The sequence below is a fragment of the Grus americana genome, chromosome 2 (assembly GCF_028858705.1).
Source record: "Grus americana isolate bGruAme1 chromosome 2, bGruAme1.mat, whole genome shotgun sequence".
Lineage (NCBI taxonomy): Eukaryota > Metazoa > Chordata > Aves > Gruiformes > Gruidae > Grus > Grus americana.
This window is the reverse complement of record NC_072853.1, coordinates 91260243-91284649: the sequence shown is the minus strand read 5'-3', so window position 1 is coordinate 91284649 and position 24407 is coordinate 91260243. Positions and strand designations below refer to the sequence as shown.

Sequence of the window (24407 nt, the reverse complement as noted above, 5' to 3'; positions counted from 1 at the left end):
GAAACAACTACCAACCAACCAAGTCACACGTTACCAAGGACAACAGTAGAAGAAGCCTAAGGATGGTTTCCATTGCTTTTAAAAACAAGTATTTGTAATAGCACACACTAAGGATACAATATTGATATTAAATCAGTCATGATTGCTTACATTTCTTTTGCTGAAGCAGTATTTGATGTTGTGATAGGTTTTTTCCTACTAGGACAGAAAAAAATGACCAACACATAATAAATTGCTTAGTTCCCAAACTCAATTTACCTCCCATTCCAAAGACCGGAGATTTCAAAATCTCTTTAAGGAAAGAAAAAAAAAAAAAAAGAGAAATTAAAAAAAGAAATAAAAGGAAGCCTTCAACCCAAATTATTTTTTTGCTGTTTATAACAATAAACAACAGATTTCATGTAAAAGCAACATCAAGCGGGTAGAAAAAAAAAATGTTCCAAAGCTAATTTTAGTCCTGCTGATCTCAGGAGCTTAGTGTTCCCGTCAGACTGAACAGACTCCAGTGGTGCCCTGCCTCCTTGCTGGCTGGAGAAATCTGTCCCTGGAGGTCTATTTTCGGCACCTTGTACCCTATACCTAGATTGGGTTTTAGAGGGTTTTTGTTTTGTTACTCAGGAGCAAGTCTCCAGGACTGCGTTGATACGAGACACAGATGTGACCTACTCAGGTAAATTACCAGGAAAAAAAAAGGTCACACTTCATTTTCTGCCAATTAGTCCCTCTGGACTTCAGCAGCTAGCCAAAATTCAGTCCCAAAAGTTACTTCTATTGAAAGGAGAAACTGATGACAGAATCAAGTGTATCTTTGATACAAAACTGTGTGCTCACGTACAACACAGAATCCTTTTACCTGACACAAGGTAAGAACAAACGATGAGATCTTTTTCCTTGATGGTTCTTACCAAATTCAGCCAGCACCATATCCAATCCCTCCATGAGCTCTTTATACTTTTTTTTTTCCTTAGAGACATATTCCTGCTGCTACCTCTGGCTGTTTCTCCCTAATGAGCACCATTTTCTGTAGGCTGTTTCACTGGTTCTTATGTCGTATATAGGCAACTCCAGCAATCACTAACTCAACGTCTTGTATTTGCTTTATGAGTTCCCAGGGAAAACCCCCTTGGTGATGTAGTTAAGTTTTTAATGTAGATCTCACCATGTAATTCTGGGTCCGTTGTGACCTCGTTATTTCAGCTGCTTGGTTCCATAATGACTTTAACCACTTTTTACTTACCTTGTCTGGCAGCTTCACTGAATTTTACCCAGTCCATAACCATATCCCCTCACTTCCACCTAGTTTTCCATCAAACCCAAATGGCAACACCCTAACGCTTTCAGCCCAAAAAAGAGAAATGCTTTAACAAAACCACTAGTTAGTACTGTAGACAGTGGCTGTCAAGGTACTTTCATATTTCAGCCTCCCAAAAAAAAGTCTGTTTCCAGCCATGTCTCCTTGTGATTTTTCTGCTGTTTGCATGAAACCTGCCTACCTGAAGGGAGCTGGAACCCCTTATCCCCCCCATCAAGAGCGGACATCCTCTGCTGGGTGCAAGTGAAGAATGGTTTTCCCAAATGTTTATCACCTAGACAGGAGAACAGAATTCATCCAGGCACCCTAATCTTCTTCAGGGTAAAATCTGCCAAACTAGCCTAAACTACCTGTAATTAGAAACAGTAAGAATTTGAAACAAGCAGAACTACGCAGCAGTAAAACACTCCTGCTGTTAGACTGCCTTTGCTAGCAGGATGACAGCCCCAAACTGAGAAGGCATAGCGACTAACAGGTAGCAGTGTCTCAAACTGCAACTTCATGTTAAGACTTTGGTTATATCCACCACTTGATGCTGCCAAGGGAGGTAGCCCTCTCCCCCCATCCCTCCCCCAGTTTCTTCGCTGTGGGACACGCGCTTCTGCCAAGCCCTTGCTCCAGCGCACGTTTGATTGCAGCGCAAAGCCAATTCAAGTCACTAAAACAGCAGAAAGTAAATTGGTTTTGGCTGGAAAGCAAGCTGAATTGGCTTACTACGTGATCAAGCAAGCAGTAAGGTTGGTGCAAGACAGAGAGAAGACGAACCGTACAGCTGAAATTAGGAACAGCAGAGGTCTAAGTGAGATGAGAATGGTAAACAGCAAAAGAAGCTGTTAACACAGCTCAAATAGAGCAGGGAATCACAGTCCTACTGCGTGTCTTAAGTATTCGGTTCCTGTAGGTATCTCCTCATTTCAGGGACAGCAGTTCCTCTGATACCCCCGTGTTAAAGGGGATTTTGGATTTAGCCCCAGCATAGGACTGTACTAACAGTTGTGTATCTTAAGCCCAAATTCCAGAGGCACTGGTACCCCAAGCGTGCTGCTGTGTAAGCCCTGGGAAGGAAAGGGATTTTCTGGTCCCAGCTCTTGAGCAGGGTAGCGCCACAGTGTAGGGAAGCTTTCCAAGACTCAAGATTAGCCAGGCACGGTGCCACATTAACACCACCGTCCTGCTTCTCAGGCATGGATTGGTTTTGTGTGCAGGACTGCACAACAAACAAGTCGTTCGCTGCAGTGGGGGTTCATGGGTCTGCCCCACGGTCTGCACAAAAAGCAGATCTATCCCCAACAGAAAGCATCCCAAGGGGACCAGCGCATCGCTCCTCTGTAAGGGAAACATCACAGGCTGGCAGTGGGGAGACAAAGCCCCCGGAGATCCACCACTGGGAGGGCTTTCGGCAGAGCACCAAGAAACGAGACTGCATGCATTCAGACGGTCAATTATCTAAAATGCAGCTTTACACCAGAGGAGAGTTTAGTTGCTTACCTCCCTTTTCAACCCGTCCAGTGTAACACAACCTGTTCCCACTTACTTGCTTCCTGGGACAAGTTTTGCCCTTTTTTTTTTTGCCTTCTATCCTCTGTACACCCTGTCCTGCAGGGCTTCCTGCCCTGAGCACTGCAAGGCAATGAAGCTGGCTTTTTTTTTTTTTTTAAAAAAAAAGGCAACCGGTGGGACCCTTGAATTTTAACTTTATTAACCTTCAAGTTTTATATCCTCTCAGGGCCCCACTTACCAGATTCTTCCTCAGCACCGTGGTGCACGGGGACCTCATTTTATTAAATTAAACAAAAGCCCAGGTTGTCCCACGCTCCCAGACACCAGCTCTCCCCCACGGCCGGGCAGGAGGCAGCATCCCTCCTCCTTCTCCCCGCAGCGATGGTCCCTCAGGAAGGAGAGAGAACAGACCCCGCCGCCGAGGCGATCCGGCGGGCAGGGCAGCACCTGCGCCGGGGGGGCCGGGCCGCCGCAGGAGGGAGGTGCGGCGGAGGTGGGCGGTCGGGAAAGGGAAGGGCGGACCCGGCTGCTCCGGGAGCTGGTGCTGGGCGGGCCGGAGCTCGGCGTTCCCCTAGGTGAGGGGCGGCAGGGGCGGGGGCCGCTGGCCTTCGCCCCCGGGGCGCCGAGGGACGGGGAGTCCTCAGAGGAGCAGGCGGAGGGGAGGCGCGGGGCCGTTGCTGGCCCGCGGGCGGATGGCGAAGGGCACGACGCTTTCCCCGCGCGGGCGTGGGGAGGTGCCGGCAGCGCCCACGGCCTCAGCTGGGCGGGCGAGCGGGCGGGCTTCAGGCCGGGCCCCCGCCGGCAGGGTCCGTGGGGCTGCGGCTGGCTGCCCTGGCGCTGAGGCGACGGGACCGACACCGGCCCGGGGGAGAGGTGTGGGGCTGCTTCTTGCTAAATGGCTTATGCCCAGAGCAGAGGAGCTGAGCTCCTCCGGGGGATGGCACTGGCTCTTTGTTAACTGTAAACAAATAAAAATTATTTCTTTGGTGACACCCTAAGGAGATGGAAGGGAAGTCCTTAAGCAAGTCCTCAGCTTGATCGGACAAAATTAAATCGACTGTAGGCATGTCTGCAGTAATGCTGAAGGGCTGTAACAAAGGCAAATGAAAATAGATTGACAACATGTTTAAACTGTGTGTTTCCATGTTTTACAGGCTTGGGCTTAAGGGTACCACGCTTGAAAGCGTAAAGACACTTTCAGGAGATAACATCCCTGTAGTATTTAATGATCAAGGAGGTATCTTCCTGCAAACGTATTTTCGGCCCAGCACAGCTTTGTCCATACCTAACGCTTACCCAAATCACAGGTGACGTTTGGTGCTGTGCCTGTTTGCACCCATGGGCGCCCTCCTCTTAGAAACTTGCAGGACAAAGGTCACAGCCTGCGTTGTCAGGTTTGCCCTGCCGCCGCTGGCAGCTGTATCCCGCTCATGGAATGCGCTGGTCTTGGCTGGGTTTAATACTTCATGTAAGAGACAACGTTAGAGAAGCAAAGATTCATGCTCTTAACGGACATCGTGCCTTGTCCTTGCGGCAAAGGTAGGAGAGAAAGAGCAGACCTAGTAAATAAGCCAAGTGCAATAAGTCTTGAATATGGAAACATTACAGTTACTTGATGAATAGGAAAATATAAAGAAAAACTTGCTGCTTTGATGAAAGGAACCCTCTACTTGTAGTTTAAAGGGTTTTACTTCCTTCGCTTCTTAAGGAAGTCTGTACTAAGTCTTGAATCAGCATGAAATGGATGTGAGTGCTGGTCAATGAATAACTTTAAGTAGAGCTATAAAATGAACCAGTTTTATTTCTTTGGCTCAGGAAGTTATTTTAGAAAGAAAGAATACATGTAAGAAACAAGATGTCTCATGCCGGGAGACGATACCAAGATAATCAATACAGGCACCATGAGAGTCATGGATCTGGTAGATATGAAGACAGAAGAGCGAGAAAACCATACCCGTACGATGGAAGGTATGTCTGTTACCTTAAAGAAGCATATCACAGCAAGTCTATAACGTCTGTCATCTGGTTTGATTGCTTTTAAATACCTTCATATTACGGTGATAGAGAAAAAATTTACTCAGTCTTGAAATCATGAAGCGTGAGCATGCGGCATCCGGAATCGGGGAGCTTAGAAACACTTAGAAATTTTACATAATTTTTAACCACCTTCTTTATACTGAGCTTGAGATGGGGGAGAAAGATAGGCTGCGTGGCACAGTCGGAGATGTGAATTTCATGGGGCTATCTGGATCAAGTTGGGTCACAGGTAGGTGAAATGTGACCATGTGTGTTAGTTACAGTTCCTGAAGAGGCTGGTCAGCAGGTGACAGCAAGCCCAAAGCTTGCCAAATATGCATTGCTTAAATGAGAATGTTACGTGACCAGCATAGGGACTTACTGAACTCTCAGGTTGCTCTAGTTCAGCTGTGAACAAGTTTGTATTAATCCAAAACAAAATTCATTTCAATAGTCGCAGTCAATAAATGAGTAGTTGTTTAAGTATCTAAAGCTGTTTGCAGCACTTGATAGTGGGTCAGCCCCTGTCAATACAATAAGCAAGTCAACTAGTAGAAGGTTTGCAGTGACAAATAAACTCTTAGGATCTTACACTTCTTCCCACCTGGCTAGGCTACAGCATAGTGGAAGTGAGCTTATGCTGTTTTGCTTTGAGTGCATGCCAGTGACTGCATTTTAAGAGAGAGGTCTGTGGCTCTAAATAACACTGGCAAATTGGCCATGGCAGTAGGGTGTTCATCACTCCTGTTTAGTCTCTGGGGGCATAACCGTAGGGCAGTTTAAGAATAGAGGCAAAGAAGGAGAGGAAATAAGTATAATTAAGATTATTGAGAAGCTGAAGTACTGAAGTACTCTGTGATAATCTGCATTTTAGCAAGAAAAACAGGATGAGAATAAAAGCAGTAGTGAAGAGCACTGTGTAGACTAGAAGGACTACTTATGGCTAAGTATAAAACATTTGGATGCTGGTAATCCTATTGTATTATGAAAATAGCTAATGAATTTTTCCTCTGTCTCTCTTAAATCATGAAAAATTGGAGAGAAATGGGATCAAAGGTCAGCCTAAGAATCATCCTCAGAGGTTGAATGACTGTCCTTAGTAAAAGCAGAGATCAGGAGGGGATATAGTTAAATTATCTTGAACATATTAGAAGTGAGAGTAGCAAATGACAGGAATGTGTTAACTGCACTGTGGAGAGAAAAAAAAAAGGGCTGGAGCTTTGTTTTGTTTTGTTTTTTCATATATAGTGTAATAAAAGCAATGTGTGAAAGGATAGCTATAAATTAAACCACCGCTTAGTGAAGCGCTTCTCTGGACTTCTTGGTTTTGTTGTTAGTTTTAAATGACTGCACACGTAGACTGAAAATTGGTGGAAGGACTGTAAAGGCCAGCAGACCATCCCCGTATCCGCTGGGGATTAGAGGAAGGGAAGTGGCAGCTACAAATCTGTAATAGCCATGGAGATAATTCTTAGAGTCAGGTGGAGAATCTGGGAGGCACCAGCCCTCACTACAACTAATCGAAGAACTTTTCCATCAGTTGTTTTGGTGTAGTTTGGCTTAACTCTCATGACAGAACCAGCTGCTTTTGTAAGGAAACTTCAGTATTTTGGTGAAGACTTAGGCTGATGAACCAGAAGACCTCCAGATACGACAGTGAAGTAGATGGGAAGAGTTTCATGGGAACTGTTATTTGGGTGCCTAATGCTTTCATCCCTTATGAGTAAGAGTTTCTAGCCTGAGTATTTCTATTTCCAAACGCATTTCTGTCTGAAACTCCTGTAGCAAGCTTCCTGTCCTTGCTGAGGAGAAAGAGTTGCATTATCCTGAACTGGAAAGTCCTGAAGGAAAACAGGAGTAAAGGTGGCCAGAAAAGGCCATTGTGAGAAAAAAAAGCATCTAAAAGAAAGAATTATATTTTTTTTTTTCCTAATTGTACTCTGTTGCTGAAACTTAGGGGGGGGGTTGTTTGGGGGTTTTTTTTTGTTTTGTTTTGTTTTGTTTTCTGGCAAGTAGCAGGATACAATAGAGAGAAGCAGCTGCACCAGAAGTACCAAAGGGATTGCTTTCAAGTTAACTGGAAGTCTTATAAATCACACGGCTTATTTAATTTATGTGACACAGCTGTGCAGGATGCTTTGGTGGTTGCACAAGACACAGGACAAAGGTCAGAAAAATCAGAAATGTTTCAGCCAAATAGAGCTGTTGGCAACTACACATGGAGATGTTAGCATTGGTCTTGTTATTGAATGTCTTAATTAAAATGTAAAAACTACAAAGAACATGATTTAATGTAGATGAATGAGATAATAGTTGTAAGTTGAGTCTGGAATTAGATGAAGATAAACCTTAGTGAAGTGCAGTGATACTAAGAAGCAAAACTACAGTTGAAAATGCTGATCTGTGGATAAGAAATTCAAGATAAAAACTGAATAGGAAGAAGATTTTTAACAATAATAATGCTGACTGAGACTTAAAATACCCTTTAATAACAAAATGATCCAGCTCTACCTTGAAAAAGGCAAGCTCCAATTCTCCTTCAGATGAGGGAGACCATTTAGATTAGACCAGACACTTACAAAACAATTTACAGCCAATGTTTCTTTTAACCTGAGTGTTAGCTCAGTTAAAAAAGAGCAAATTGCACATTTCCTATAGAATAATGTAAATCCCACCAACCGTAAAAATCATCAGGCTTCAGATGTGGAGCTGTATGTCATAGCAGCAAAGTAAACAATTCCATTTTGAAGTATACAAATGAAAAGTCTATTTGGAGACATGAGAAATTAATTTTTTGGGTCAATTTTCCATTCCTCTTGAAATATCATCAGAGACCTCAAAAAAAAAATTAAATAGGCAATTTTTTTCCCCCACTTTGAAATCTTTATCTGTTTCTTTTAACAGCTTTCATTCTTTTAAAAGGCATTTTTGTGAGACACGGTAATTGGAAGTACAAACTTGACAAAATGCTTACCATGAAATAGCTGTACTACTGCACACATTTATTATGTGAAAATATTTCTTATTTTTATTCTCTGGGCTGCTACAGATTAGCTAAAAATGTTTGTTTTTCATGAAAAAGCTGTCACTCATTTTTATGGGAACAGCAAATCTCCCCACACCTTCCTCCTTGCTACCTTTTGGGGGTAAGCTAAACAATTCAGTCAGCCTACTCAGTGAGTACACAGTTTACCAAAATAACAACAATATCAAGTGCAAATATTCTTGTGAACATGGATTTATGCAAGTATGTGGGATATTTGCTTTGAAAACATGCAAGCAAAACAGATCAGATACCTATGAAGCAGGCTGGCTGGTTCCAGTAACAGGAGTGTCTGCCAGTTTCTCATGTCCTAATGTTCAGGGGCGAGCACGATCTAAATAATATACATTAGTTATTTACTCCATTGTAGATCAACAGAAGACATCCGAAGTGACCAGCACTTAAGGACTTCCACTGTTTGCTCAGACCCTTACCTTAAAACCTCAGGAACAGCACAGGAATATTTTGGCCCACCACCAGAATATTATCCTCCCAAGGAGACCTTCTCAATGAAGTGTTCAAAGGTATGCACAACAAGAGGTATGTGAGATTCTTATTGTCTGCCATCCACTCCTCTCCTTCCAAGGACTTCTCTTGGTTTTGGTTTCTGTGTTTAGTAAACACAAAGTAAAGCTAGAGGAATATTTAAAAACAAAACCAAAAGCAAACAGTGAGAGTTAAAGTTAATGAATGGCATAACTGCAGGTTACTAGCACGTTTTAGCCATCTAAAGGCAGGATTTATAGAGATATTTAGATAGCATCTCCACAGTATGCATACGGAGCATCAGAGTGGGTCACATGCATAATCACTCAGATTGTGCAGCAAGAGTTAACCTTTGGGATTTAGGAATAAAATAGATATTTACATCTGTAGGCAATTTAAAGATGGCTGTTAAAGCCTTGATGCTAATTTATTTCTGACACCACCTTCTCAGACTTTTTATCAACTCTGGATTTAATCCAGTCATCACTGATACATCTTTATAAAGCAACATTGTGGGAGACAAAACTATTTTTGGACATGAATCCAATAAAACAGCTCTTGAGAAATAACTTGGGTTTTTTCATAGCTAGAAAGTGACTACAACAAGGAGAGAAATGAGGATTAATGTGGGAGGAAATCAGCCTTAACACTTAGTAAACTCATTCCCGCAAACTGAAGGAAAAAAAAAAGGCGCTAAAATATCGTTACTCCTTTAAAGTTTTCCCTGTTCCAGGACAATGAGCTTTCTCACCTTGTTTGTAGGAAAGGCCCACTGCAGTCTGAGTTTGAACGTGCAGCTAGGTGCAAAGTCTTTGGTCAAAGTCTATAAACAGCCTTTCAGTGTCCTCCAGTAGAGACACAAATAGAAGAGTTTAGTTGTGGGAAGTCAATTACATAATGTTAGATTATTTCCTCACTCTGTGAAGGAAAGTTAAATAACACACTCAATTTGCTCTTAATATTTCTCTTTATGTGAATATGTGAACCATTTTAAGAGTGAGCTGAACTATTTTCTCTTATAAATATGTTCTGTGTATTTGTGTGCAGTTAGTTTTTCATCTTGAGGAGATGTAACTCCAACAGTTAGTAATGTATATGTAATGATACAGACCCATACTGATATTTTATCCCTGATAAAATTCTTTTTCAACAGTACTAAATTATTTTAAGTTGTCCGAGAAACTCTAGAAAACTCCATGCCTTATTTTATCACAGCTTTAGAAAAATGAAGCAGCGAGTTATTTTTAGTTTTCAGTTTCAGTGGTGGTTTAGACTCACGGATAGCTTAATGTGACTTGCTGGGGTTTTTTTGACCTGCATTTGCTTCTCATTATTTCAGTGCATTAAACATCATTAACATTTTCAAAATGTCCTAGTTTTGGATGCATCAGTTGATGATGATGATTTCCCTCCCACCCCTCCCCCAGGTATTGCTCAGTATTTTCCAAAAATGTAATGTCTGAGCTTGCAGTGGAGGAGGGAAAAGAGATCATGTAGAAAATAAACCCTTTTATTAGCAATTTTACTTCAGAAAATGAAAAGATATTGGAGGTTGATAAGATTATGAGAATGTTACTCCCCTGCTTAATTTTTGAAAGTACCAAGATTTAGCAGAATTCCCTAGAACAGTTTTGCAGAATTCCGAATTCCCTGCAGTCGTGGTAAATGTTAAAAATGAAAAGCTACATGAATTGTTTACTAAGAAGTCAGTACATGTGAGCTACAACTTCTTACAACATGAAAAGTTCCTGTAAATGCTTCTTAACCATCTCTTTCTTTTGCCAATGATTCATCAGCACTCTGGTGAAATTCCCCCTTCCTAATCATTATAATTGTAAAATAAACTAGTATCAAACAAGGCCAGGAAATCAAGTAATGTACCATAGTCTTTTCCAAAGCAGCAACTGAAATGTGAACCTTAGTTTCTGATCATGCATCACTCTACTTTCACTATGGTTTTGTTTTTTGTTTTTTTTTTTCCCTTCGCAGCAAATATACTTATGCTCTTTGTGCACATTGACCAGTTTGGCAAACTAGAAAGGAATTCTAAACCACCAGAGCTCTGAAAACTATTTTCTTCACGCAGATACTGCCCTCTTCATCCATGCTTTTCACCACCAACATCCCAAAAAGCTAAAGTTCTGTTTCAGAAACAGACAGCTATTTTTGCAGGGATCATTCGAACATCTTAGCTGCAAGCAGCAGCAGAAAAAAGGACATCATTCTCCTATCTTTGTTATTCCCACCTTCCCTCCGTAATCCTCACCCTCTTTTTTTTCCCCTACAACTGCATTAAGACAATAAACCCAACCCACATATAATGGAAGGAACAACTGATACTGACCCTTTTTGCTCATAGGGCAAAACCATCTAAGATACCATTTTAGATACCATCTAAGAAACTTCAAAACATTCTGCTCCTTTTTATTCCTTTCATCTTGAAAACAAAAGGAGAAAAAAGTCTGTTAAAACGTTTTATGAGCAACACCTATTCAAAGCCATTCAGATAGGAGGATCACGTGGCTAGCAATACTGGATCATACGAGGCACCTGATTACGCATCCTCTCAAACAATGTACTGGAGTGGAAGTTTCAGAGGACTGTCAGAGTTTGGACCAGTAGAGAGTGAGCTGTTCTCTGGAATGCTCTCCAGACTTCAGACTGGTGGAATTTTCTGAACTGGAAAACTGTATATTTGCTCCTATTACGCTTAATACCTCTTTACAGACCTATCAAATTTGTTTAATCCTTTTCTGAATCCCCTTTTGAATATGTTTGTCCTCCATATTATCTTACAACAAAGAGTTCCACAGTTTCTTTGTGCCAATTGAAGAAGTACTGTTTTGTTCCTTAAAACATTTTAAAGAAGGTGTCCCTGATTCTGGTGGTATTCAAAATACCTAATGGTAGTCTCATATATTCACCTTCTCCCTGATATTTATGATTTTAGAGTGACTGAAGTCTTCCCTTTCTCCCTGTCACTGTGCTCGTATCACTTCTTCACAGAGTGAAGAATAGTCAGTTCTGTCCTTATCAAGAGTGAATTCTTTCCACTTCTGGGTAGCCTGTCAGCCCTGTACAGGGTGTACGTGTACCTGAAATGATTTGTTTAGAGCCCATCTGTGTGCTCTGCAGACAAGAGGGTGTTTGAGTACATGCATGAAATGCAAAGTTGCTTATTAAATGCTGATTTAATTAATTTGTTGTTCAAAAGCTTGAACTCTCAAGCAGCCTACCAATTTTACAGATGGCAATCATGGAAGAATTTTGTGTGGTTATTATTAAAACATACTTCACAATCTCACTATTCAGTTTTATCAAATCATTACCCTGTGCATCTACTATAGGTTTTTGTTGTGCACTTTTCAGCTGAAACTCTTTGGAGCTCCCACTTACAGCTTTTTGGGTCATGTTGCAGAGCAGTCTCAGGATGCACAAACTGTATTTCCTTCAGATAAAACTAAATGAGAGGGTGAGCTGTGACTACTAGCAGGCACTCTGTCCTTTGAACCAAACCAGAGCTAGAATAAAGTACTTCTCTAGCCCCAGAAGATGTCTGTCACGTAGCTTGTAGGGCTTGAGCTCCAACTGGTTCGCTCTACAGATCCGCTCCCATTGCACTTGTAACATGGGCATAACTAGTGACAAGCAGCACAAAACAAAGATTTCTCCTTAACTCTGTATGTTTGAAAACCGGTTGTTTCCTCTTAGTCTTTATTTTCTTTCGATCACTACTAACCTGTGAGAGGATCATAGAATGGTTTGGGTTGGAAGTGACCTCAAAGACCATCTAGTTCCAACCCCCCTGCCATGGGCAGGGACACCCTCTGCTAGACCTGGTTGCCCAAAGCCTCATCCAACCTGGCCTTGAACACTTCTGTTTTATCTCACAGGAGCTTGTGTCATTTAAGAGCACTGCCACTTGGATTGCCTTTCTTCATATATCTGCTAATTCTTTCAAATGACTTCCCTCTCAACATCTTTTGCCTCTTCCCTGCTATGCTATCTTTATGTCTAGTTTCCATATGTTTTTTTCATAGAGATGTCACACTTGCAGATCTGCAGATTATAGATTCAAAAGGCAATTGAAACACAGAAGTCTGCCACCTTCTGTTTCTATAGTGGTGAAGGAGACTTAAAGAACAGCTTATAGGCTGGTGTCAAGCCATCTAGATGCTCTGTGTAATTATATGGGAATTGGAAAGAAACCGTTCCTGATAAAGACAAACCTTTCATCAACTAATGTATTACTGCTTGCAATAACCATTTCTTACAACTTATGCACAATAGTGCATGCCATTTAAAGCAGCTGAAACACATTGAAAACAACAAGAGTTTTTGGCCTGGGGATGCTTAGAGCTGGAATTCTTTCAGAAGAAAACATTCAACTTGCTTTTCACAGTGCAGGTAAAATTTCTGTAGTTCTCTCTTCTGTGTAGAAAAACTAAATTAGTAATCATATTTGCTTTTCAAAGGACCCCCCCTCGGGTCCTTTGAAAATATAACAAGATTCAGTGCTTTTGGTTTCTAGAGGGAATGAGCAAAGTGTTCAAGGCTGGCTGCTATGCTGCTTCCTTCACCTTACAGAGAGCAAAATCTGAGTCAAACCCAAGAGTGAATTGCTGATCTTAAATTGGTTGTAGATATTTGGTCACTTGACTTTGAAAACCTTTAATTTCCTTTTTAGTATGTATATTGGTGTGAAAGAGGTGGAGCAACGCAATTCCAGGTTAATGCTTCCTTTAGTTTTACTTAAACAGTGAAGGTAAACTAAGTTTCTCCCATCTTCAGTCAATATGCAACTCAGGAAATACCTGCAGTATTGCCTTGTATAGAATTGTACTGTGCTGGTCATAATTTCTAAGTAATTTTTTTTTTTTTTTAATTCTTCAACCCACTTGGCCTTTAAGGGAGGCAGCACTAAAAAGGTTAGAAAACAGTTTGTGGGGGAGCAAGTATAATTGAATCCCTGTTCTTTGCTGCCATGAATACAGCTTAAAGAGGAACCATGAATAGTGTCAGATTTCTTAAGCATATTGTAGGCGCTTCCAAACAATCGTGCCTTTAGCCTACATTCTAACATCCACAATTGTTAAAACCTTCAGACCAATTTCCTCTCAGAAAAAGACAGCATTATGGTTTGTAACAACATGAAAAGTCTCCGATTTCAGGCATAGCCAGGAGGAAATATCAAACTGAATTTATTTGGAGGAGGAAATAGAATTAGGGAGTAACAATGACTTTCTCCAGGACATATTCATGCATTAGCAAGCCAGCATTAATTCAAATGTAAACATCTATAAGCTTTTGTTTTTAAAAAACACAGTCCAATTTTTTTTTTCCTGTAGCTATGCATGCTGGCAAATACTCATAGACTGGAAAAAATACTGAGATGAAAAGTCACCCTTAAACACAGGGTTCAAACTAGTAGACACTTGGTTTGAGTTATGCCATTGTTCATAACCATTATACTGCTGCTGTTATGTTGTTCTGTTATGTCCTGATACTGTTCTTCCTGGAGTCAGACATGGGAGCAGGAGGGGAGCAATATTTTGCAGAGCACTTGTATCCCTTCCGGTGCTGTGGAGATGTTGGGGGAGGAACAGTGGCCTGCAAGAGGCATTGGGCTGAAGTAAAAGATCTTTTGTGGCTTCAGTTACGTATGTTCAGAAACACTGAAGGGTCATTAAATGTGCATAATGCAGGTAATTCTGTGGATGAAAACAAGCATTTGACAAGTATGTTAGATGTTTGCAGCAGTGGTCAGCAGGATACTTACATTTCTGTGGAGGGACCCAAAACAATTAGAAACTGCGACACTTCGGAGTCGCCATCTTCACATTTTGCCCCTACAGTCTGCCATGCTTAGCTCCTTTAAATTGCGCTCAAAGCTGTCATATACTGTTCCTGTGGCAGTTAATTTCAACATAGTTCTGCTGTAAGAAAGGAGCACTAAGGTCCCCTGTAGTCTCATTTGTAATTAGATGGCTTCACCCTCCTATCTGTTACAAAGTCTACTTTAAATACAGCATGACTAACAGACTGAATTTGCCGTCAAGTTTTTTTTAATCTTGTAATTGCGAAGACAGAGGGTATTAGTAGTGGGAATTGGACAGAGCTGGACTGATTAAAATAATCCCAGTTATTCAAAATGCTTAATTAAAATTGCACAGTAACAAGATACAGTGGCAGAGCTGCAGGTAACCTTCCTGTTCTGAAGTTGAAGTATTGCACTTGGAGGTAAGTCCTGATTGCTGTGAAATACAAATAGCCATGAGCAGTTACCTCTATAAAAACACGCAGGGGAGCTACGCTAATGGCAGATGCCAAATGTTACCTTTAGCAAACTGTTGCCCTGCCAACATATGGGACTTCACTCTGCCCACGTCTTTATAGCAAATTTTTTTCATCCACCTTGTGGCACTGTGCTAACGTGTACACTATTGTTTTTAGAGGGGGGAGAACTACAACTGAGAAGACTCGCCTAAGTTGGCAGGGGAAGTTACTGGCAAAGTTGATGTTAGCTGTTAGGTATGTGTTACATTCTAGTCTGTGCTTCCCTACTGGGAAATCTTAGTTAAGTCTGCCCTCAACTAGTATAGAACAGGAGTTGCACCATCTTTCTTGTAAGACAGCTGGGAACCAAGAAAAAAACCCTCTTTTCTTTAAGAAGAGGCTCTCAAAGCTAATTGATACAGCCGACTGACTACATATTGAATGTAGCTGTATTTCTTGAGCAGGTGATCTTAGCTCAGTTAAAGAAGAAACATCCACCCAGTCAGGAATGTTGCTCACCAGGTGTGACAACCCACAGTTGGTAAAGTGAATGAGAAGCTCGGGTTCACAGGTGGCTCCAACCTGACCTACCTTCAGTCAGACCGTGATTACATAGAGAGCAATAACACCCCAATCTTTGTACTTTGTAAAGGCAGCTCAGTTTCAGTTCAAATGGAGGGAGTGGCTATGGAAAGTTGGCATAACGAACAAGAGTACTTCATTGTTTTCTAAACTCTTTAAAAAAACCAACACCCTCCTGCAAGTTTGTTTCAGTACTAAGATATTTGTTTGCTACTTGAAAGAACTATGGGTACATTAAGAAAAAAAAAAAAAAAGGCTATTTCCTGAAATGCAGAACATGAGGTGACTGTGGAGAGACCTACCAGCGCTACAAATACATGTACAGCCTTTTACAGCTGTTGTATTTAAATCACTATTGCCAAGTGCTACAGTCTAATGCAAGACCTTTTGCTTCCCACCCTTTCCAAAATTGTGGAAGATGACTCACGCTTGGTTAACAGGAGAGAAATCAAGAACATGCTAGAAGTGATGCTCTAAGGAACTACTGGGAACAAGTAAACCAGAGCTGTTGTTCCCAGGCAGGGGCTGGGTTGTACTGAAACTGTGTCTTGATGGCAAATAAATCTTAGTGTCATACAGTGGTGGGAAATGGTATGGGGATAGAGGCTGAGGCAGTAGTTCTACAAATTAAGTCCACCCTTTCCTGTGAAAATTGGACAGCACTGTTTAGAGGATGGGAGGGTATTAAGCAGAAGGAAAAGAGCAGGTGGGACAGTAGTTCTTTAAGGGAAGATGATACACAGGAAAGACAGGACAATACATTTGGATTTGAGCACTCTGATTGTGAACGCAAGGCTTCTCTGAATCGTTAAAAACAAGCCTGGTCATACTTTGAGATTTCCTAACGGGGCGATTATCTTGACTAAAGAGGGACAACTTATTAAAAGATAATAATAATGCTTTTTTCTAGAGCACATAAATCATCTAGTTTTCCCAATTTTTAACTACTTTTCCGTTGATTTCCAGTAAGATGGATACCTCAAATGAGCATAAATGTGTTGGGCGCTTACATGCCATTTAAATACGGTTGGCTCTGTGTATGTAGTTCCCCTGGGTCCTTTGAAAAGCCAAGATTCTGTGAATAACTGTTGGTGTTACATTGCCTAACTCCTGTGTTTTAGGGTTGGGTTGTGGTTTTTTCTGCCTTTGAACATTACTCCATTAGGGAGATTTTAGCATAACTCAGTGAAAGCTCAATCCTACCACTGGCTGAAGAACAGAGACCCACAAAAACAATGGTGGGGTGGGGGCTTGGGGGGATTTGTTTGTTTATGACAAAACTGTGTATTGCCCTGATCCTGCATCAGTGAGGTTGGTTCAGTTCCTCTTACTGGTTTCAGTAAGATCTTGCTTTGTACTGGTATACATAAGGGGAATAATACCGTTAGCAAAATGTTTTAATACTTTGCATCTAGATTTAATATTTTTAATCTGTTGTGACTGCTGTCTCCATTTCATTTCCCTTGTTCAGTTCTCCTCCACTATTTTGGTTCCTCCCTACTTCTGTCACATTTTTATCCCCTTCCAAAAGCAGAACAAACCCCCTCTTTCCTTTGACGTTTTCCTCTCACCACTGACTGAGTTCAGCAGAGAGGTGACCAAAGCTGCGCGTTGAGCTGTGCCTTTACTCTCTGGGGAATGCCAAACCTGCACTGGCAAGAGAAGTTCAGCATTTGAGATCCTTTTCAGGACCGACTGCTGCTTTTGTAAGTCACTATATATGGTCAAAATACTTGTCTGCTCCTTTAGAAAAAAAAAAAAAGTTACCTCTGAGACACAGAAAGCTACCCAAACTGGGAAGAAAACCAAAAAGACAACTTTCAGTGAGAAAGGTTGGGAGAAAGATTTTTAATGCGTGTTTTGCAGACTCTAACTCCTCTCTTCCCTTCTGCTAGAGTGACCCCTAATGGGACGTGACACAGGCGCCACTGACCTGTGCGGCTCCTAGCGCTGCTGCCCTGCTGCTGGGGTCCAGGTGTCTGAGGGGCAGCCAGGCCCCCCCAGGGCACCCAGCTGGGTACCCCTGGTCCCGGTGCTACATGGCCTGCAAAGGAAGCAGAGGGAGAAAGCGAGCCAGAATGGAGAAAGCCAGACGTTAAATATCTTAGAAGTATGCAGCGATGTTAACTCAAGAGGAGGGAAGAACACCAAAAGAGACAGGAGAAAGAGTCCATGTGCAGTCAACAGAGGAAAAAAGATGACTACTGTGCCAAGATGCAGCGGAGGAGACACTTTGTAGGTCTCCTCTATTAGTCAGGCCCTCGTGGGGTCAGAGGGAGTTCAGCAGAAACAGCCAGAACTGACTGTCCTACAGATTGATTCTTGTCAGGTTCAGAAACGTAGGGAACAAACACGGACTGACCATTTCACTTTATGTACACACTGTGATCCCGACACCTGAACACTGGGGCCATCCTGCTGCACTGCCTGAGTGGAAAAGCCTCCTCACAGCTTCCAACGAACGAGACTTGAGCACACAATTGAGTTACTGGGTACCACGCAGTCAGCCACAGTGTGGTTTTATGAGGCAGAGTGTGCAGATTTAACAGCTCACCTCACCTGAAAAGGAGAGTTTCTGGTCCTTCTCCGGTCCTGGCTGTGTTATTTCCCCTGCTAAACTCATGCCAGCACAATTGCTCATCAGATACTCTGTGAGTCACTTCAGGTTGCTAAAGTTGCAGGAAAAAACAGTAGCACACAAGAAAAGAGTTGAATCGTTTCCTGCTATTTCAATTTATTAAAACAGCTCTTGGAAGGGCCCAGTGCTAGGCTGAGTTATTACTGAACAGAGGAGAAAAGTGGTGATTGCCCAGCCACGGGTAGGAGCTGTTAGAGTAAGGTCAGCTGCCTGTAGATCTGCACCCTTACCAGGCCGCCTGGCTGCTTCGCTGGACGTTTGAGCCCACCGTTGGACAGAAGACAAAACCATTGACTAGTGGGTTAATACCACGGCAATAGCCCAGTGTGCACCTGGGATAGAAGGGAAAGAAAAAGTGAATAGTAGATTAATACTATAAATTGGAACGCTGCAGTTTGTTATAGCAGGAAGCCTACTCACAGCAAAAAAGATTGCATTCAAAGTTAACAAGTACGATACATTGAAGTTACTATCCATTGCAGATTTAAATTTTATGGAATGAATGAAACAATTCTCTGGAAAGCTCCGGCAAGACCCACTGTCTTTTAGATTGCAGTCGTTCTCCTCACCTTCAGTGCTGAAAAGCAGCGCAGGACAGAAGCATGGGAAAGGAAGTGGAAATCTGGGAGCCCAGGCTTGAGTCTCATTACTTGCCAGTATGGAGAGGGTTAGTTCCCAAAGCCAACTGTTCACTGTGCTAATTTTAATACAAGTCAGTAGTATTTTAGATAGATCCCAAGATTTTGAACTCGAGAAAGGAATCAAACCAGTGGAGTTCTGAGATTTTCAGACCTCCTGTCATTTTACACCCAAATCTTGCAAGGCATTCATTGTTGCATGAGATTAGGGAATAGGTGAAGAGATAAGTAACTTCCCCGTAGAAAGGCCTTTTGGCAGTCTAGTTTCTGCAGCTGTAACTCTAAGATGATGTAGCTAACCGGCCTGTGAAAGCGGGAATGGCAGCGCAGACTCAGAAGCGTGGCTTTGAGATCAGCCCTTGGCACAGGTCACTGCTAGCGTGTGTGTGTGTGTTAGCATACCTTGACAGAGCTAAGATTCAAAACTTAACTGTCCTGTCATTGCTTATTTCTCAAGTCTATCCTGTTTATACTAGCATAGTAGATTGGGTATCAGCTTGTAACTATTACAGATCAAGGTTGCATGAGGCTTTTGAGGTGCCCAGGTGAAGATCTGAACATACTGTTGGGCTAAATATTTCCATCAAAGCCCTGATGATTGTACAAGGCCTTAGGGATTTCCGGTAATTGTCTGCTACTTTCGCAAACCCTGCTGGCTGTCATCATGGACTTGTAATTCACAGCTTCACTCTATGTACTGCTCATCATTTTAGGATTTTCTTTAATACAGGAGGCTTTGTTACTGCACCTCTTTTTTTTTTTTTTAAAAGTTAATCCACATGTTGCAAATAACTGGTGGAGTAACTGCTAATGAACTTCTCTCCATTGTTTTGTTACTCTAATCAATTCTACAGCAGGCGTGTGTGAAACCCATACAGGTAAATACAAAACCTGTCCAACCTGAATGCCCTGCCTAAGGAAATTTTTCAAGCATACCATTAAAGCATCTACTGCCGCTATTAAAAATACAGGAGACCTACAATGATCGTATTTGTCATCCCATCAACAAAGAGTACTGTGCTACCAGCAATCAGCTCCATGAAGTTAAGGGGTTGCATACAGAATTTGTGTGAATACATAAGAAGTTTTGGAGCAGTGTCACTGAGGATTAGGGTCGGTTATAAATGTGGAGAGGTATGCAGCAGGTGCTGGCTACTTTGACAAGAGAAAATTGCCTTTTCTAAAGCTCAGCGAGGTGATCCTCGGAGGGTCAGAGTGCCTTGCCAGTTATAGGCAAAAAGGAAATTCTGAAGACAGCATTAGAAGAAAGCTGACTGGTCATGAATTCCCAACTTCCAAGTTCCCAAACATAGTTAAAATTTATGTTTCCCTTAATCAAATGGTCTTTCCTCCCTGTAGACTTGTAAGAACTGCTTCCTGATGGAGCATCTATGAAATCAGTAGTCAGCCCTTAAAAAGGGAAGTGGCCTTATGCATTCAACACTGTCCAAGGGCCCTGAGGTCCCAAGTTGACTCCCTCTATTTGGAAAGCATATTGTACAGCTCAGTCTGATCCAGTTCCAATGAATGTCCTGTACAGCTATTACTCTTTCGAAATATTTTGAACAGTCCCAGTAAAGTGATAACTATATACCCATTAAAAACTCTGAGTCTTTTGGCTACACTGTTTGAATTTGGTACAAGGGGTCCTAAATCCTGTCTCATGGACCAAGATGTAAATTTCTGTTTACATTTAGCTTCACAAGCATTTCCTTTGAAATATTTGAAGCCTCCTGAGCAGATTTGGTAACCAGCATGGTTATTGTCCTGCTTCACAGAAACAGTTGTGCAAAAGGGTCAAGGAAAAGGCATGTTGTCGTGCAGAAATCAGCATCACCTCTGAGCAACACATACGTACAACTGCAGCTTAGCTCCTCCTCAGCAAGAACACTTTGTCTTCTTTGCCTGTTCTGCCTAATTCTTTTTAGGATATGAAATCTGTATATGTATGCACTTTGTGTGTGTGTGTGTATATATACACACGTGCACATTACACACACAAACTGGAACACGCTGAGCCTCAGAGTCCCCATTCCCAGATATTACCACCGTTACCACTGCTCCCCCTTGTGCTTCTGGGATGGTTTGCAGGGCCGCAGTGTCAATGGGCTCCGTACCCACCTACACCTGCATTGCCAGAAGTGAGGGGCCCAGGCTGGGTACAGGGGGGAGCAGGAACTCCTGAAGAGGCCAAAGGCCCTTGTCAAACCATCACAAGAACCTTCCAGTGAAGAGCAAGGGGCAGCAGGAAGATGCCCGTTACTTCAGGCCTCTGTGGAGGGAATAGAAGGGGCAGAACAGGAATATCCAATAATCCTTCATGGTGACTGTCACTGGCTTGCTTTGGTTAGAAGCATCTGGCAACACAAGAGAGGAATTTGCCTAATTCCCTTGTGTGCTGCTTCAGCCCTTTCTTTTCAAGCCCATACAGCCTTGACAGCAGCTGAGCCATTGCTCAAGAGGAAAATGCCATGCTGATCAATGTTAGCAGCATACAATGAAAATCTGTACGTGAGCCGGAGATCCTGCCACGTTTTAAAGACAGATAGAGGACCACTGTGTCAAGCATCTTACGTTCTTGGCTGTCAGACTGCAATGGAATAATAAAATTCACAATTCGGTAATTAACTTCAGAAGTAGGGAAGCAACACGCCCGATACACTAGAGGTTTTCGTTTCCCGAATAGGCAACTCTAGCTATGCTACACTTCAACATCCATCATGTTTACTAATCTTAGTCTGACCCCTAGTGAGCTGTCACAGAATAATCAGATTTATCTAACAGATGCTGCACCTTCCTGACAGGCAGCTACCACAAAAAGAGGTAATTTATCTACTTTTTTTTTTCCCCCCTCAAAAAGCTTGATTACCTTTATAAGTAGCATAATATAAGAAAATGAAGAGTCAGCTCAGAAGTCATAAGGCTTTCTTCTGAAGGTGGGGGTGTAGAAGAGAATGCATGACCTGGTATCAAATTAATTTATCTTACCACTGCAGATGAGGTGGGTTTTGCCTCCTTCCCCTCCTCCTTTTTTTTTTGTGCAATTGGGAACTGCTTCTTCACATTTATGAAGAGATTTTTATCCTGAAGGAGATGAAGTAGGAGTTGCGTCTGGTTAGATAATAAGTCTAAATTAACAAACACCTGGAAAGAAAAAAAAAGTGTAAGTTAAAGCAGTAAAGGCATTTTAAAGGACCTGAGTAACTTGCACAATTTTTTAAGCCATTAGAAGCTTCTAGGTTTTTCTCAGCTCTAACCTCAGCATTTTGTTCATACTGGATATTTCTTGCTCAGTGTGTTTATGCCAAGTAGTTACAGGCCAAAATACAATCACTGTGAGCTTGCCTTGGCAATAACACAAGCACAGTAAAATTTTTATGGATTTCTTTCCCTGCATGAAGATCCATTTATCAAGCACACTGACAAATTAAAAAAAGTAATTTGCTCAACCTCCGAAATGTACCCCCGAGAGCTTGCATTTTTTTTTTTTTTTTAAACAGCGCTCTTCTGTAGCCACAGCCAAGAGGACTGTCTGAGTGATAGTACTCTCTGTCTCTGGTTTTGGTGTACTTCTGTCACCCCCAGTTTGCACAAGACATGACTTTGACGCCTATTCCCATCTTTCTGCTCCTTATAGGCATTTTGAAGTTTGTGGAAGTCACGGTTAACCTCCTGGTGCTGATTTGCGTGGGCGCTGCCCAAGCCTCTGTCGCAGGCTTCACCTCCCTTGGCGGCTTCGGCACCGGATCCTTTAGCCTGAATTCGGCCTATAGCCCCTTTGAGGGCACGGAGCTCCAGGAGGTGAGGGATCTGGACATGCAGTTCACCCAGATGAGAGCCCCCTGCGTGTATGGCGGAGTAGCCTTCAGCCTAACAGCAGCAGTACTTACCCTCGTCTTCCTTGTTGTGGGGGCAAAACCCATCCAGCAGCTCAGGATTCGGCTGCTGGCGGGCGAATGTGCCTTCAACCTGCTGGCTGGCGTGGCGTACGTCGTGGCGGTCGGCCTCTACCTGCATTTTGTCAGCCAGGTGAACTCGACGGATGTTTGCAAGAGGCGCGAGAGGCTGTACGCGCGCCGCGGTTACACCTCCATGAACTGCGCGGTCCAGGGCGGTGATGCGGCCGTTGCCCTTTTTGGCGTCGCTGCTGCCTGTTTGTACTTTGCCAGCTTTGTGGTCTGCATCCTTGCTATTCGAACCGTCCGGGCCTTCCAGAGCCACGCGGCCAAGGCTCAGCACAGCCCCAAAAGCAGCGTTAGAGACAGAAGCGTCAGAAACCACCATGCCGTCCACAGGACCTCTGAAAGCTCCCACAACGTGCAGGCTCTTGCCACGTTAGTGTGAAGTCAGCTCTGGGACTGCCCCAGAGAGCTGGAGCTTCAGCAAGGAACAGACACCGAACTTTACATGCTAAACAGGTGAACCAGTCCATAATGTGGTGTCCTACAAGGTGCTGGAAGAGTGTATCAAATCACCATACTGCTATAACATGAGGTAATAAAATTGACATTGAGCAGGTGTTTTAACAAGTTGGGGGTTTTTTGCTTTAGTTTCTCAAGCTGGACTCCTGCACTTAAAATGTGTTTGATTGTAAAGTTTTTATCCTGCACAGAGCAAATCCAAACAGCAATGGGCTGTTTACAGGTTGCAACCTCAGTGCTGCCAAACTCGCGCTAACAACCACTTCCTTTCCGCTCCCATGACGCAGGGAATGGAACGCACAGCTAGGATGGGTCGCCCTCATTGGATCCTGTGCCTGTCGATGCATCCTGTTGCTTTACGCCACACCGCTCACAAAGCAAAGGATGCTCGGGTGCTTTCCTGAATCACAGCCAAAGCTATGCTTGTGACCTGTTTCGCTTGGGCTAGTGAAGCGTTTTATCTTTTGAGCCACGCGGGCTGACACATGCCAATCATGTGCTCCCCAAGGAATGCTGCTGGGAGGAACTAGCTGCAATTTCGAAGGCAGCGGCTGGGTCCTCCTCCCATTCCCTGCTGCGTTTCCCCCACCTCGCTGAGCGCAGATCAGAACCTGAGGGGCAGCGCATTGGTTGGCTGTCGGCTTGGTAAAGGTACCGCTTGCTTCTGTAACCACCTAAATGAGGTTTTGGCTCACCAACTCCACAGCCGGTGGTGGGCACAGCCCAAGTCGGGAACACGCTGACTGCCCTGGATTTTGCCATGGGAACACTCTTAACAATCACAGAAAGTACATGCATCCTTACAATATCTAAACATGCAAAGCATGAGTGAACAGCAGTAATTGTATGCCCCCAGGGTTGAGAAAATAAATTTAAGAACATCTTTCAAGAGTCCTTTGTTTGAGGCAGATGAAATAGATCACTGGTCTTCGTAGATGAGGGAGTGAGAAAAAAAGGCTGCTCTTGAAGTACTTAAGATTTGTCAGCTCGAGAGGAGGGAAGAGGCGATTTTGATTCTGGCTGTGCTCACTCTTTTCAGTTTTGTCTGGCTCGGAGTCATTGCCCAGATGAGGCTCTTTTGAACCACAGTGGAGCTTTTTTATTGTATACTACGTATATATGCGCATAGATCTCAAAGGATGATATTTGCAGTAATATAAGCCAAACAATAAAATGTTACGGTTCTGATTAGAAGTGATTACATGAGCCTTTACAATAAGTATTTGTTATTTATACAATACCTTAACCATCTTTTTAATACTCTGAGCATCAACAAGCTTCATAGCGTTACTATGCTTATGAGGAGACACGAGTGAAGAGTTTGGAAAAACTTGCCGTGAGTCACACTAGTGACAGAGTCATGAAACCGAGACTTTGATTTCTAGCTCTTTGCCCAGACCCAGACCTTCACTGGTATGCCGTGACCGGCGGGAAGGTCTGTCACAGGGGCGTCTGGCATGCAGCTAAAGCCACAGCTAACCACTTGTTAGCCATT

At 42.8% G+C, this 24407-nt stretch overlaps 1 protein-coding gene across 3 annotated transcripts; it reads left to right on the top strand.

Annotated features, from left to right (window-relative positions):
- The first annotated feature begins 3315 nt into the window (after nucleotides 1–3315).
- Nucleotides 3316–24140, top strand: LOC129203403 (MARVEL domain-containing protein 3-like). 3 transcript variants are annotated; one of them, XM_054817840.1, is made up of 4 exons: nucleotides 3316–3387; nucleotides 4628–4780; nucleotides 8242–8411; nucleotides 22129–24140. In XM_054817840.1, exons 2-4 carry the CDS (start codon nucleotides 4668–4670, stop codon nucleotides 22833–22835), a joined length of 990 nt encoding a protein of 329 aa, XP_054673815.1. In that variant the 5' UTR covers nucleotides 3316–3387; nucleotides 4628–4667; the 3' UTR covers nucleotides 22836–24140. The 3 variants fall into 3 exon arrangements, with proteins under 3 accessions (XP_054673815.1, XP_054673816.1, XP_054673817.1); XM_054817841.1 differs by lacking the exon at nucleotides 3316–3387 and adding an exon at nucleotides 3598–3685; XM_054817842.1 differs by lacking the exon at nucleotides 3316–3387 and adding an exon at nucleotides 4296–4351.
- The last annotated feature ends 267 nt before the right edge of the window (nucleotides 24141–24407 follow it).

Bases quoted from the DNA above. Each gene is read 5' to 3' on its own strand.
- LOC129203403 (XM_054817840.1), top strand. From the start codon at position 4,668: ATGTCTCATGCCGGGAGACGATACCAAGATAATCAATACAGGCACCAT. The intron at 4,781-8,241 runs GTATGTCTGTTA...ACTCCATTGTAG, and splicing joins CCATACCCGTACGATGGAAG to ATCAACAGAAGACATCCGAA. The intron at 8,412-22,128 runs GTATGTGAGATT...TGCTCCTTATAG, and splicing joins AAAGGTATGCACAACAAGAG to GCATTTTGAAGTTTGTGGAA.